This window comes from Gavialis gangeticus, unplaced genomic scaffold (genome assembly GCF_001723915.1).
Source record: "Gavialis gangeticus isolate Ggan-Ray unplaced genomic scaffold, GavGan_comp1, whole genome shotgun sequence".
NCBI lineage: Eukaryota > Metazoa > Chordata > Crocodylia > Gavialidae > Gavialis > Gavialis gangeticus.
In genome coordinates, this window is record NW_017728992.1 from 47,532,012 (window position 1) to 47,547,767 (window position 15,756).

A 15,756-nucleotide genomic window follows, 5' to 3' on the forward strand; every position below is an offset into this window, starting at 1 on the left:
AAAAGCAGAGAGCCTGATCTCTCCCCCCCACCCAGCTGAACTTACCGGAGCTGTGCAAGGGCCCTATGCTTCCCTATGCAGCTGCGGTGCCCCCTGGGACTGCCCGAACCAGGTACCTGCAAGTGGGTGCCACTGCTGCCGTGGAGGGAAGCACTGGCCCCCTTTCCCTTCCCCCCCTGCAGCTCAGGGACTGCTCTGCCCGCCAGCAGCTCACTCTCCCCTCCCTGCTGCTGGAGAGGCAGGTAAGGATCAGGCTCTGACACAGGTGTACACAACACGGGGATTTTACTATGCCCCAAACTGAAGTGGTATTTTTAAAAAACCTCTGCTTCTACGTAGGGAGAATTAAACCCCCAGATCATGTACAAATGCCCTAAGTCAGTGCTGGCTTCTTAACAATCAAGCAGGTTCCATTTCAGATAGCAATTGCTCTTCACAAGTGTCATCACAGAGCTCTTGGTGCAGAATGAACACAAATGCTTACTTGGTGATTCTGTTCTGAATCCCCTAATTAAAAATAACTCTCACTAAGCATTTCAGTCCTTACAGATACATAAAGGATGTTGAGTATGCAGAAGAATCCCTCTCTGCTAATCAACTCACAGCCCCATTAGATGCTTTTCTGCACTTCAGAGGCATCACTCTTTGTAAACTTTCCACTCAGGGACACAGGAGGAAACCTATTAACAAGAAAACTCTATATAACCTTAGTGGAAGATACAGCTTCTCATTAGGAAATTTAGGTTTTATGTGAGGGAGAGAGAGAGAGAGAGAGAAAAAAAAGAATGAACCTCTCAAAGCCTCCAATTTTTCTGCACAGACTTTGATACAGTTGAATTCTCATGGGATCTTCTACATTTCAGAAGTACTGCTTTCAGATCAAATTCACTCAAGCCCTTTGCTACCGAACTAAAATGCATGCTTATCTACCTCTTCATTACCACCTTGTTACAAAGAGAAGCAGACATAGCTAATCAATCAAAGCCCAGAGAAAAAGCAGCCAAAATTGCCAGCATCCCTTAGGGATGGCCTCTAGTAGATGTTAGTCGCAATAACACTGAACACTTTTCAACACACAGATGTACTGAAAGCACCACACAGAATTAGTTAATTCTTACAGCATCCATTCTGCAGGAAACAGGGAGAGATTAAGGGATCGTTTGTCAATCCAAGTCAGTCAGTGGAACAGAATGGATTAGAGCTCAGTATCCCGATTTCTTACCACCATTCTCCTAATCTCTGGAACCTCTCTCCAGTAAACTTAATTTAAAAATAAAATGTGTTAAAGGAACATAATTAAGGTTAAGTATAATCAAGTAAACTGGTGATTGGAAGAACCAGTATTAGCTCACCTGGTCAACAGTAATTAGGCACCCTTGTGTACCTGCATTATGATACAGTTCAGAATGATGTGATCACATGCTATTTTCTCCCCCTGCTGGACTCCTGCCTATTTGGTGAATGGGCAACTATTCAGTATTTCTTATTCTCCTTATTCAGTGGGTGGTCCTAGTTTTGTTTAACAGAAGCCAGGCAAACCCTCAAAATTACTGATTTCTGCATGAACAGGTATATGGTGCTCTCTGAATATCTGATGCTACATAAACATAAATTAAATAATCTCCACAAGTTTCCTGTGAGTTGAGCAGGGGAAGATTATCCCTATTTCACAGACAGGGTACTCAAACAGAAAAGGGATCAAGGAGAAAGATCCCCTAATTTCAGGAACCTCGCTTGAGATATTCATGCCGTAATTTTTCAAAGTACTTAGCATTTAATAACACTTTACACACCTACATTATAATTCCCAAATATGCAGCTGTGAATGCTCAGCACTTCTGCAAAGAAAGCTCCAATATTTCAAGGTAGGTAACCAGAAAATGCAACATACAACATAGGTGAGCAGCTATGAAAAATCTGGAATGATTTGCCCAGTATCACCTAGGAGCTGTGATGGGCACAGGGAAAGAATCCAAATTCTTCAGGGTGGAATTCAACTTTTTTAGCCACAAAACCATCTTTTGCCTCCCTGCAGTCCCCTGCCTCGTTTTACTACACACCTTCCAACTTCTGCAACAAATGAGGTAGGGATCCTACAGACAACAGCTTTCTTCCCACAGCATCATCCATCCTATGCACTGAGTTAGGCATGGGTCCTGTGGAAAAAATAGGGTGTAATCATGTTATTTAAAACTGTATCATAATACATGCATGCCAGGAGGCCAAATAAAGGTTGCATAAGCAATGCAAGGATTCAAGTGATCTAACATTTATTGCGTTAAAAAATTAAGGCATATTTTCTACATTTAAAACTGAAGACATTCCTAATTAAAATGTCTGGAATCAAAATTAATCCCCACATGCAGGGTTTGGATATATATGAGCAGAGCTTCATCCCTCCCACTTGAGCTACCGGTAGCACTAGCGGACAGAGTATGTGGGGCAGGCATGATAAGAAGAATTTGCCAACAGCTTTGTAGCTATTTTTGCTATCATCTGGAGAATGCTAGACTCACTGCCTGGTTCTGAAACCTCTTATCGGTCCTCGTTCCAACTCTTGTTGTCCTCTGCAGCAGCCTACACAGCCACCACCCCTGGTCTCTGCTCCTTCTCCGTTCCCACCCCCACCCCCTCCATATTCCTTAAAATTATTCTTACCATCCCTGCCCCTAAGTCAACTGTATCCCATTGTCTGCTCCCACCTCCTTAATCCCTCCAGTTCCTGTCTCCTGACATGCAAAGAAAACAATCTTTCCCCACATAAATACATCATTGCATTTCTCTCTCCTCTCTTCTCCTTCAGTGTCTGAGCATCAGCCAGGGGAGCACTGAGAGCAAAGGGCAGGGGAAGGGGCGAACAACAGAACAAAGGAGAAAGGCAATCTTCCTCCCCTTGTTTCCAGTGCTTGGGACCACAAGAGCCATTGAGGGCCCTGCTCAAGCAAGTCTGCTGAGTGTGCGTAGGGATGGCACATGCACATGAAAAAGCAGGGGCTCATGCAGAGTATCCACAGAGAATTTAACTATGAAGTTCCAGTGAGCATCTCCTGAGCACATGCAAGCCATATTGGTTCAAAGGTTTATAATTCAGATGGACATTCAGAGAAGGGAAAAGTGTTTCACCCTGGCAAAAAGGGTTAGCCCTCTGGCTACTGCCAAATTTCAAGTCCAAGCTCCAAGATACTTGAGCATTAGGGATGTTCAGCTAAATGGGGTTTGTTGTACTACATATGCATTTTTCCTTAATCTCATATTCAGAAATGGCTTAACTGTTTTAGCTGAAACTTCCAAAAAAGAATCAGCCTGAGACTGATACTCAGCCCAAATTATTCAAACTTGGGGAAAATTATAAGCAACTGAAAACAGGGTCTTGCAGAGGGAAGCATCAGGTAGTCTTAATTTGACTACAATGGTTCTCCCCCTTTTTAGACCCAAGGCACTCCTCTCAGTTTTCAGAATTTAGCAGCACCCCATTTAAAAAATAATGTAAATGAAGTATGAAAATTGTAACATTATTTATTAACAAGTAACTGCATTACTATATTATAATATAATATGCTCCCAGCTTTGCCTGGCCCTGGCACATTTGTTCCCACCTAGACTCCAGAACACCAGGACATGGGTCCAGGTCACCCCTGGGGCAGGAAATGGGTGAGCTAGTTTCTGGCCTTAGCTACGCCTAGGGCCAAAATGGACAGAGCCTGGAGACACCATACCGGCAGGGATGAGGTGCCAGGCTGTACACAAGGCTTAAGGGGGCATGGGTTACAGGAAAGTGGTGATCAACAGAATATATGGGGGACCCCCTTCCTCATCCCAAGTGGGGTAACTCTGCCATGAGGGCTGTTCCTCCAAGGACTCTTGCACTGGGGACCAGAGCCAACTGGCCCCATAGCCCCCTCCCACTGGCCCTGGGAGTGTACAAGGATCTGGAAGACAAGTCAAGTAAGGCTGAAAAGTGCGGCTCTGCATTTGCACACGTACCCACCCAATGCAGAGCACGATGCTTAGACCGACTGACACAGGGGTCACCAGGGGTCGCCTCTTGTCCATGGAACTCTGGGGCAGGTTGTGGGGGAGAAGCAAATGCCTTACTTATCTCCTGGCACAGGGACTGGGCACTGCAACACCCTTATAAGCATCTTGTGGCACCCCAATTGAAAAAAAAAAATCACTGCTTTACTGTCTCATAAAATGGATGTTCTTATGGGCGTTTGCTCTGGCTCTTCATCCCTACTATTCTTTATATTTAGAACCCATCATCCCTTCCCCCTGGTACTTTTGCTGATCATGAGCAAAAGCCTAGCTACTCACACCCAGTTATTGCTCATCACTCGGAATATAGAGCAAAAGATCAAAACAGAACTAAATGTGTAAAAAAAAATCATGGCAGCATTTTGCTCAGTAGCAGGCAAGGTAAAATAATTCTGTTTTTGTCCAAAACACAAATAAATAAATAAAAGCCCCTTTCTTAAAGTCACAGCTTTCATCACAGAAATCAGGACAAGTATGTTGCATGTCATCACAGTACCACCACAGTAATATATCTGCAGTGAATATGGTACGTATACATGTTTCATAAGCTTTTTTGCTGTTCTGCTTCAGAAATGACCCCCCCAATGGGGCAAAATGGTATTCTGACACCAAACACCATCCGTTTCCTGAGCTATGATGTACCACATGAATATACTGCATATCCCTATGTGTTCCTATCTAATGGCTAATTCTATCTGCATTTATTCCTTTACACTCTTGTGACTCCCATACACCAATTGACCCTATCTTGGAAATGAACATCTGTGTCCTGAATGTCAACATGTGTTATCCTGTTTAGTTTTTCATCCAGAGATCAGCAAAAGTGGGATTTCCTATTCAACATGGTCAAGCAGTTATTTTTCCATCAAGAAGTTTCTAAAATGTCTCTTATGTACAGAAAGACAATGAGATGCAAACAAGGGCAGGTTTCCATGGAAGCATCAGGTCTGAAACTCAGATAATTACTGATTTAGATTTCCAAATAGCATACAGACAAAAACAAAGATAAGGCTGCATTCTAATTTGAAGTAGAACCTGGTTTACTCTAGCTAAGGATGTTGTCCTTCATCTCAAATATACAAAATTACCAGAAAAAGAATTATTTAACACAGGATACCATTCTTTAAAAAGGGCACAAGGGGATTAGTGTCAAAATCCTTCAGCAAGCCTCCCAGTTCTTGCCTTTCTCAAATGGATCCTTCTTCCGCATAGTTCTTTGTGATTTATATTTTTATTTGGGTAAAGCAACTCTGTCTTTCAACTGCACTGAAATATCAGTCTCTTCTTGCTTCCCAGAAGGAAAAAACTTGGATTAGAGAGGGTAGAAATTACAAACAAATGTTTTTGCAATCAAAAAACAAAAGTTAACATTTTTCTGAGTCAACATTGCTAAAACAGTTCTCTTTGTCCAAATGATTTTTTTAACATTTTATTGAAAACATTTAAAAATTGTTATGATAATACGTACTGGATTTTTTTCATTTATTAAACAGATTTTAACACTTCAATAATATTCAGATTAGCTCTAAATGTTATATCCAGATTTCTAATATGCATAAAAAAGTATAAATGGAAAAAAAACCCCAAAAAATAAATTGTTGTGGGCAAACATCATGGTGTCTGCCTAGCAATTAACAGTAAAATAGCTGTAAAAAAAAAGATTTTTCCCTTTATTCTGATGCTCAGAGAAAAATGAGGTAGGGTGCCTGAAAGCTTGTCTTTATCTATCCCAACCATGTAGTTGGTCCAATAAAAGATATCACCCACAAGAATTCTGGCTTCTTGCGTAGAAATGAACACCATAGTCCATCTTTGGGCAAAGTTAATGAGAAGATGGCAGCAAACAGCAACAATCATCTGAAGCAATAAAATAGCAACTGTTCCTCATTAGTCAAATTTTAGTTTTAGGTGCGACAGGACCTTTCGTTTAAGGACCTCCCTATCAATGGGCCGGATGTCCCTGCTGCTCTTCCCAGATTGGTCAGCTGCTTTGGACATAGTTGGCTGTGAGGTTGGGCATCCATATCTGCACACATGTACAGGTGGGGACAGGATCACTGTCAAAACTCCATTCTTTGATTCAGCGAGATATCCCTAGAAAATGTGTCAAAGTTCCTTGTTCCTCCCATGAGCTCCAATTGTATCAACTTCTCAGGGTGTATGTGTGTGCTTAATCCATTCCACCTCTTTTCCTTCTGTGAGCTATCTTACTACACAGCAATGCACTTTTGCATTTAGATTAAATGAAGCAATTTTAGCTGCAGCACTGTCAGCAAATGGGCAGCTGTTAAATTGCACCAAGTAGCTGAAATAACATGAATCTTTGAAAGACCTCAGAGTCTGTTCACTGTTTAGGCTGGAATTCAAGATTAAGTTTTTCCTCACTGAAAAACAGTTTCACTTACTTAGGAGGGTAGTAAAACACTGGAACAGGTTACCTATAGAAGCTGTGAACTTTCTGTCCTTGGAGGTTTTTAAGACCTGGCTAGATAATGCCTTGGCTGGGATGATCTAGTTGGGGCTAGTCCTGCTTTGAGGAAGGGGTTGAGCTAGATGACCTCCTGAGGTCCCTTTCAACACCAATTTTCTACGGTTAAAAAAAAAAAGGGGGACCAACAATCTGTAGCCTCAAAAGGGTATGCAATGCGACTCAAGTAGCTGCTGAAATACTTTGTGATACAACGTATACAAAACTGACTGAAACCTATAAGTTGAATTCAAGTACACTTTTCAGCTAAAAGGGAGCTAAGGAAATAGTTTATCACTTGGCTATATCATGTAATTCTTTCTTGCAGGGCTATTATGACAATGTGATGTGTCAATACAGGCAAGCCCTGCTTAGCATTCTTAATTGGTTCCTGAAAAACAGTGTTAAATGAAACTGAAAGTATTTGATGACCCAAGTTGGTGACCACAATTGTTTTTAGTGATCCAAGATGGCGACCACAGGTGTTTTAATGAAACTCGCTGAGCGCTAAGTGAAATCAGGTATCAATTTAAAATGAGTGTAATAGTGCTAAGCAAAACAGCATTAAGCGGGGGTACATTGAAACAGAATGAAGCTGAAAATGAAGCAATTCTCAGTTTTTCCAGCTGGAAGACACAGAGCAATTAAGACAGGATGGAAAAAATGGAAAGACAGAATATCTACCCCATACTAGTGCTGAGAGACTGTCTGCTTTACTGCAGTGAAATCTAAATTGATCAGCCAATGTTTCCTTTTTATTATACACATTTCCTAACCTAAATCAAGACTGTTTTCCTTTGCTTACTGACCTGTATAGTCGGAGATCTCTGGATAAGATTCTTTTGACACTTCAGAACTAGGACTTCTCTGACATCCCCACTCACTCACTCTACTTACCCTTCACAACTTCTCTAAGCAAAAAAACAAAAAGAAAAGCAAAAACCAAACAGAGAAAAATGCTTTCAAAATTCTCTGTTACATTGTTTCAAGATCTGCAGAAAATAAAACTAAACATATGGGGTCGCCAATATCGTTTAAAAACAGAACAAAAACTAAGAAGGGGGTGGAGAAAAGACAGAGCTGACACTGGTGGGAGGCAGGAATAGACATTATCGCTATCCTAATACTATCTCAGTTAAGCTTGTCACTGATGTTATCCTTTGCATTTAGTGACAGCTGCTGTGTATGGATGCATCTAGACACCCAAATCCGCAGCCCAGAGAGACAGGATAACGCTCCTAGTCCTGCACAGAGGGGAAGGATTCCTCGTTTACTATGAGCAGCAATGAATCACCTTTGTGCTTCACAACCATAGAACTGTTGCCAGAAAAAACGCACCAAAAAACAGACAATCAGCTACACAAATGCACAGCGACAATCATGAAATTATTCTAAAACTTAACAGTTCACCTTCAGTTACAAACTGAAGATTAAAATGTCTTCTAAGGTTATAGCTGTAAGCAGCAGAATGTTTTTATCTTTCTATTTGAAAAAATAGAAAAAAAAACCTAGGAGAGAAAAATGCGGAGAGAAAGTTAGGTTGCACATATGAGAAGTTGACAGTTGGGATAAGCCAGATTTACAGTTGGCCGTGAACCCTTAATTTGACCCATGTGCATTACAAGGCAGCATTTAATTGAAGAATCAGAAACTGTATTTCCTGCCTGGTTCTCTGCATACTTGGATGTGTAAGGGTTCACAATTCAGGTTTCCAGATTTATGGGTGCCCACCTATTCCCTTACTTGGTTTTACAACCCCAAAACCACTCTTGGAACCATTTTCCTAGCACAGATATAAGGCACATTTGCTGACTATAATCTATGATCTTTACTCAGAAGGTACAACTATATGCACACAGACAAGTATAAAACTGTGGTGTGCCACTCTCAACACATCACCATTGTCTAAACATCAACAACAAAATAAAGATCTTAACTAGGCTTATGTACGAGTCCCTGAGGACTCATTCACTGTAAAGTATTACAGATTTCACTCTGCCCATGAAAGTCACCTCAGGTACAACTATCCAGCATAAAACCCCATACATTTCACTAAATTTACGGGCTAGTTGGCTTAATTCAGGATTTCAGATGCTTGTGAAGTTCCGGAGAAGCTTTCAGCCCAGGGGTGAAATGTACTGTGATGGGCACAGATCATAGATGCACCAAGAAAGCAGACCTTCCCCTAGCACAGAACAGTTAAGCTACGAAGTATGTTAAAAACATACTGCCTGATTTCTGACTCTCTGACAGTTCAGATACGTATTTATGGGCACTGCCAGAGCTTTGAAGAGTAAAAAGGGAGCCTGAAAAGAATTTGACAAGTGTAACAATGAGATGAAAGAGCCTCAGAAAACATTCTCCTTTCTTATAACTACACAAAAGGAGTCATATAAAGTCCCCTTTCTTGAAACAGTCTGGGGGGACAATAACATTAGTGCTTCAGTGACAATCTTGCAACAATAACAGCCTAACTCTTCTTAAAAGCCTGACCAAACCAACCAGATTTAAATTCCACCCCCACAATAGATCTTACTGCCATTAGCAGTAAAAATTACTTCTAAAATACAATGTGGCTCAAATGCAAAGTGACTTGAAGTGAACTAACTAGGTGTGCAAGACTGCAAGATGTGGAAATTGGCACTGTTTTTAGATCTGCAACAGAATCTGTGCCAGAATGGAAATTTCTTACAACTTGTTGGTTGGGGGCTGCCACTTTACCATATAAATGAATCTGTATACTAACAGGCACAATCTCATTTGTTGATACTCCCAAGAGACAAGGTCCAGAAATACAAAGCTGGTGCCATGCTCTGTAGCTATGAGGGAATTAATCATGCAGCATCTCTAAAACCACATGGCACTGAAAGATGAGAATATAATTGCTAGTACTCTTCAACAAGCCAAGTAATTGAACACAGCTACTGAGTTTTTCAACAAATACAAAATGATTGAATGAATAGGGTAATTTTACAGATGGTAATATGACTATTTAATTTTGGACAGTTATGCCATGTTTGGATATTTGTTTTTAAAAAAAGAGGGGGAAAATTGGTTTCATCTGTCTGCATTTCCACTGCCTGACTTGCCAGGCACTTTTACTTACCAGGCATCACTCCTTTGATATCACTTTCAGTGTTCATTTTGTTCTTGTGAGTGAAGTGAAGGATAAGTTTCTTGGATGCCTCAAACTGTTGTGTGGCCATCAGCCATCGAAGGGATTCTGGGAAAATACTTCAAAGAGAAAGTGTGTTAGTGGATGCCTCCAAGTATCTGTCTGTGGGAGCTTATTGCCTTTATCTGTTTCCTTTACCATTACTACTTAATTCTCTGATAATGTAAGAAGTTCCTAAAATATACAAAAGCCTTTTGGTTTTTTTTGCAAACAGCATAAAAAACAAAGACACACACACACTCTCCCAACTGAGCGTGGGTGCTTTGTGTTCCATCGTCCCTCAATCCTTTTGACATGGATTCATATAAAAAAGATTCCCATCACACCACACTGTTAGTAAACAGGGCACCAATAAAACAAAATATGGTACTGTCAATAGAACTATGGTCATTACAATGTATGAAGGGGTTGGGGAAACTAGGAAGTACAGTCTGCAGTAACCACTAGCTGCCAAGTACAGAATGAGTTGTGTAGTTTCTAGACAGCAGTTTGAATCAGAAGAAAAATAATTTTAGTTAACGGAAGTGACTTGAAGTTTTATTAACCTGGAAGAATAAAAAAAAAACAGTGCAACAGTGATTTTGTTATAAGGCAGATTGTTTAAACATTTGCAAAATATAAAACCTTTTTCTTCCAAGTCCAAGGTGACCAAACACCCATACAGATTTTAAGGCCTGCTTCAGACTAAGCAGTTTGTACTGCTGTAAATGTTTAATAGGCATACTTGTTTTGTTATGGAAAAAGATCATTTTAATGAAAACAAATGTATTTTATTTCCATGGTTCCCAGCATAAAAATGTCCCATGTATGGCAGATTACTCAACAGAACATGGAATGAATACTAATAAAACTCAAAATAGAGTACTACTTGGAATATAAACATCACAGGAAACAGCACTAAAAAAGAAAAGTCAAAACACTTCTGATTGAATTAACAGCAATATCTCAGTTTTAAAACTTCAATTTCCCTTAGGTGGGTGAGGAACTGGGAAAGCTTTTACGTTTAGGAACACACTTGAAAGAAATCTTTTGGATAGGAGTTGGCGGAAATGTGATAACCACAGCATCCCAAATAAAGAACACAGGAGAGGAACCAGATTTTCCTTTGCCCACAGCATCCTGTCAACAGACCAGACTATCAGACCCTGAACAGGTCATCTAATTGTCACTTCTGGACTATGAAAATAAAAACCGATATAAAAAAAGGAAGGCTTATGAGAATTTGGAGAGCTAATAAATTCCAATATAAAGACAGGTTAAGAGATCCTGACTTACACTGATTAGCAGAAGGTCTCTTTGGAAATTACTAGACTACTCTGGTAAGCTAAGAACTAAGAGGCAGCTGGCTTGGGTGTCATTAAAAGCAGTTGTCAGATCCATGTTTTGATGCTTGGTTACCCACAACCTATACCTAGTAATGTCCTATTGAAAACACATTTACGCAATAAAATACTTGAGCAATAACCATGAAATGACTCATTCTGTGATGCAAACATAGCACTGTGTACCCTACTGTTTAAGGGTGGTTCTTAAAAATATATCTCAAGAAAAATACACATTTATTTTCTTTAACTGCAGATGTTCACTCTAATCTCTGGATCTCCTAACTGACCTTCCACGTAGTTTTTAGATCCATTTTTGTATAGCACCAATAAGGCACGTACAGAACTCAACATAAGGAAACCCCACAAGGCATAAATGCAACTGAGGATCGTGGTACTTTTAAAGGTGCCTTCTCCTCCTCTATGTGGACCGCAGTTTCACTGTCTCTGCTGTGTGTTGAGGAACTTAAAATTGTACTGAACTCTCTACAGTATACAATTAAATGATATCAGAGATTCTACCACAATGCAGTGGCCTTTGCTACAGATGCAGAGTAAACATGTGTGTTCAAGGTAATGGGGGGACATAGAAACTGAGTAGGCAGTTGCACAGCCTTCTGGGGTTAATAAAGACAGCGCGCATTGCCCTGAGCTAGAACAAAACCCTGGGAGAAGAAAAAAGAATACTGATTGTGTGCATTAAAAATAGAGGATCTATCTTAAAAACCCAACAGAGCAAAGAACACTAAGCATGTACAACTAAACATTCAGCCATTCCCCTTGACAGAAAAATAAGCTATTTTACTAAACTCTTCCCAGGTGTCTGTTTCAGCATATTTTCTTGCAGAAAATATAATTGTGAAAAATTTCTCATTTTGTAAGTCTACCTGAAGAGTCCAAATGGAATACACCTTCCATTGCGTTGCCCTTGACAGCTAAACAACATTGCCTGCTCCTGTAACTTCCTTTAAAATACGTTCTCTCACTCCACTTCCCCCAGATGCATGGGCACATACACACCCCAGAAACCTTTTAGCTAGAAAACCAGTGATGATTCAACCACTGAAGGAAAAGAATTGCCTCAATAGTGGCATTGCTCAGTATTCCCTCAAAGTCTCAGGCTTTTCATGCTGCATGTGTAGTATAATATTTTGTTATCAATGTTCATTTCCAGTAGGCACTATCCAAGAGAAGTAGGTTTATCCAGGCCCTGAGGAGTGTGGCCAAAGGGCAGGCAAAGGGTAACGTGAAGGGTTGAAGCATGGGAAACTTTCCCATTTACCCCTCAGTTATAAGTCAGGTATGTTTTCTGAATTAAAGTACATCATGAAAACAAGACTGTCAACTCATTTATAAAGGGAATCTGATCTCGTAGATATGTATCTGTCTGTTTGTTAGGAGTTCCACTGACCTCAAAAACAGAGAGAAGGCCTCAGAGTCCCCTTCCTACCTGGTTCTTCTCCAAAACAGTTACCACCTAAGTGTGGAAGATGAGAAAGGCACCAGCTATTGCAGCCTTAGTCCTAAGAAGTTCACGGAAAGGGTGAATAATGGAAAAATAAATTAATAGGGGGTTGAACATAGGGGAGAGAGGGAGAGGAACAAGGGAGGTAACAGTGGATTCAAAAATTGGACAGAAGGGACAAAGGGAAAAGAGTACTGTAGTCAGGGTCAAACCGTTTAAAATTAGATACGCATTTTGTGGACAAAATGGTCATGATATATGGAAGTCAGGTTACATCTTTGCTAGAAATTGGGCTAAACCAAAAAATCAGATTTGTACCTATAACCATGCTTCCCTCTCTGCACAACTTGGCCAGTGGATATTACTTTTAAACCAAGCAGGTGGTAACTCTTCTACTCTTACAGAGATGTTGTATGTTAGTCCCCTCTGCAGGGACAAAACCAAGGAAAGTACAGATGTATGGGAGAGAAGAGGGCTAAGCTGACCTCCTATCCTTCAGATCCTCAAGCCAAGAAATGGGTACACAACTCAGCAGCTGCCACAGCAAAACTGGCCAGGATACTGAAACATAAATGGAGTTATAAGACCTGGGAGAGCTAGAATCGCTGTCTCCTCACATACCACACTGCTGAAAAAAAACACACGCACCTTGCTCTGGGAAGACAGAATGAAGACATTTCCACCCCACCCCCATCCCAATCTCACTTGACAGAGCATGGGTGCACCATGACTGGATTCCTGGGCCACATGGAGGAGCAGCAAAGTTAACTCATCAGCCTCATTCAACTTCTCACTGCAGCTCCACCACTAGAAGCTTAACCTTCTCACAGTTGGTACCAAATGGGCTGCTCAGCCAAAAGCTACTGCCAATTTGACAGTGGCTGAGAGAGGGTTAAAACCTCAAGTGGTGGAGCTGAAGGGAGACAGTGAGTGACAAGAAGGTGAGTGATGTTGATGGGTAGAATCTGTCCCTCCTTCATGCAGCTGAAGGAGCACAGCCCCCAGCATCTATTCCAGCATCCCTGTTCCTCCATTCTGGTGTGCAAATCAGCTTCCTTGCTTAAGACATTTGCCCCAAGTTTGGAGGGGTAATTTTTTGGGGGAAAGGGTATACGTGGTATGCAAGTAAATACAGTATTGACAGACTGCTGGCATCTCTGGCAAATATGCCAAAACCTCTGTCGCTCACACAGATCAGTTTTTGTACACAAATCCTTCTGCAAGAGTCACTTACACAGTTGCTATCTGAGGGCGGGGGCAGATGTAATGTCTGAAGCACCTCAATGGATGTGTACATCTGCACAACTCTACAGATGTCCACACCCTTTGGAGCACTCTAAAACTGGCCCTCAAGGGAACAGGTACTCTTTAGAGCACTTCCAAATGAAAAGTTTCCTGTTACATTTGAGTGCTCACCCCACAGTGAGCACTCTCCTGGAGTTCCCCACCTGCTGGACCTGGGAGATTGGAGGACATTGCAGGGACATTCCAGGACAGTGGAGATAAAGTGAGCAGGAGAGCACTCACTGACATTGGCTTCATGCCCTGTGCCATTAGGGGAGTGAAGAGCCACAGACCCTGGAAAACCAGGGGCTTCTCCACTCTGCTTCCCCCACTACGTCTGACAGGGAACAGAGCTGCAAGTTGCTGCATCCTTCTGTCATATCTACCTCCCTTTGCTGGAGAGCAGCCACAGCAGTTTTGAAGTGCTTCAGCAGGGAGGAACAGGAGAGGGAGAGAGACCTGCCATAGACTGTACTTCTGTACATGACTGAAATGCTCCATTTTTTAAATGTTTCAAATGTTAGGACTGTCCCCACCCCATGAATGCTGTTACTGACTATGTAATGTTATTACTTTCATATTGTTCAATTGAAGAAGTGGTTACAGGTGGCCTCCTGCATGGGGTATCACCAAAGTCAAAGGAACTCTGCGTGCACAGACTAACTATAGGCTTGGGCCTACCACAACTGAACAACTGAGTGCTTCCCCTGAAAGTAATACGACTCACCAAAAGAATCTCCGAAAGGCTGGACAGGCTGTAGACTCCAGCCTGTACAACCAGGGTTGGGAGGGACCTCACAAGGTCATCTAGTCCAGCCCCTTGCTCAAGGCAAGGTCATCCCTGACCAAACCATTCTAGCCAAGGGTCTGTCTAATCTGCTCTTGAAAATGTTCAGAGATGGAGATCCAGAACTTTTCTAGGTAGCCTGTTGTAATGCTTGACCACTGTCATAGTCAAGGGTCATAATCTGGTCCTTGCAGATGTTGATCCAGCTATTGTCAGAGATAAAATAGGAGACAGCGCAATACTCTTATTCTTCCTCCTCACCCCCTCCCAGTGTTTGTAGACTTCCAGCGTTGAAAATGCATAGGCCTAAAAAGAAAAAGCCTTTAATTGTTCTAGTTACTCAGGATGACAACCAACCACAGGAAAGATGATGGAAGATACTGTATATCTCTGTGATAAAAAATGTCCCCATCAGCAGCTTGAGGTTTTTAAACAAACTTCCTAATTGCTTTGCCTCAGCCAATCAGGTTGTTAAACAACAGTATAGTAAGCAGAAATGCTGCTTTAATATTTAATGCGCTTCTCTTGTTATTGTTTTAGTTGTGTAAACTCACATTGGGGCTCCATGCAAACTAACATATTTGCATGCATGCACACACATGCATTTCTAGGGTTGATCTCAAAACATGAAGCCACTTGACAGGAAATTCAAAAGCAAAAAAGAGCAAAACAGTAGAGAAGCTTGCAATGAAATATGATTTCAGGCCTCTTTTTGGTTTCCTACAGCTTTATCTCCTCTTAGTACCCTAAATTAGAACAAGACTACTACTGTAGGATGCTGCTTCACCAGGATCTTAGTATGACACAAAATACAGTAGGAAATCTATTGTCCATTTTCTATAAATGCCACTTTATTAAGAAGTGATTGCCTCCTCTTCCCTCTTCATCTAGTCAGATGGGGGAATATTAGTTGTTAGTATTGACAACCTTTCTGCTTTTGCCTCTACCCACCCCCCCATCCCATTTAGGATCATTCCCTCTGGAGTACTCTTTGTAAAGAACTTAAAAGGCTTTCTGCTGAGGAAAACTGATTGGTGAATCTCCCACTGCCTAAAGCTGAGTTGGATGCTGCCAGCTGGTTGGCACAAAACATTTGTCCATGAAAAAGGTAGAAGAGGAGCAACTTTGAATTTGGGTCAGTTTTCAGTTTCCCTGTTAAAAACAGGGTACAAGGAGGTGGAAAGGAAGAGGAGAAATATTAAGGGGGGGGGGGGGCGGGGG

At 41.4% G+C, this 15,756-nt stretch overlaps 1 protein-coding gene across 1 annotated transcript in view; it reads right to left on the reverse strand.

The window, feature by feature from the left end:
* Nucleotides 1-15,756, reverse strand: part of SLC22A23 (solute carrier family 22 member 23) — a gene marked incomplete at its 5' end in the record, with an annotated part of 227,611 nt that overhangs the window by 38,736 nt on the left and 173,119 nt on the right. The window contains 2 exons of the mRNA XM_019518594.1: nucleotides 2,057-2,156; nucleotides 9,609-9,736. Of these exons, the coding sequence (XP_019374139.1) occupies nucleotides 2,057-2,156; nucleotides 9,609-9,736 (228 nt within the window). The remainder of the gene's footprint in view (nucleotides 1-2,056; nucleotides 2,157-9,608; nucleotides 9,737-15,756) is intronic.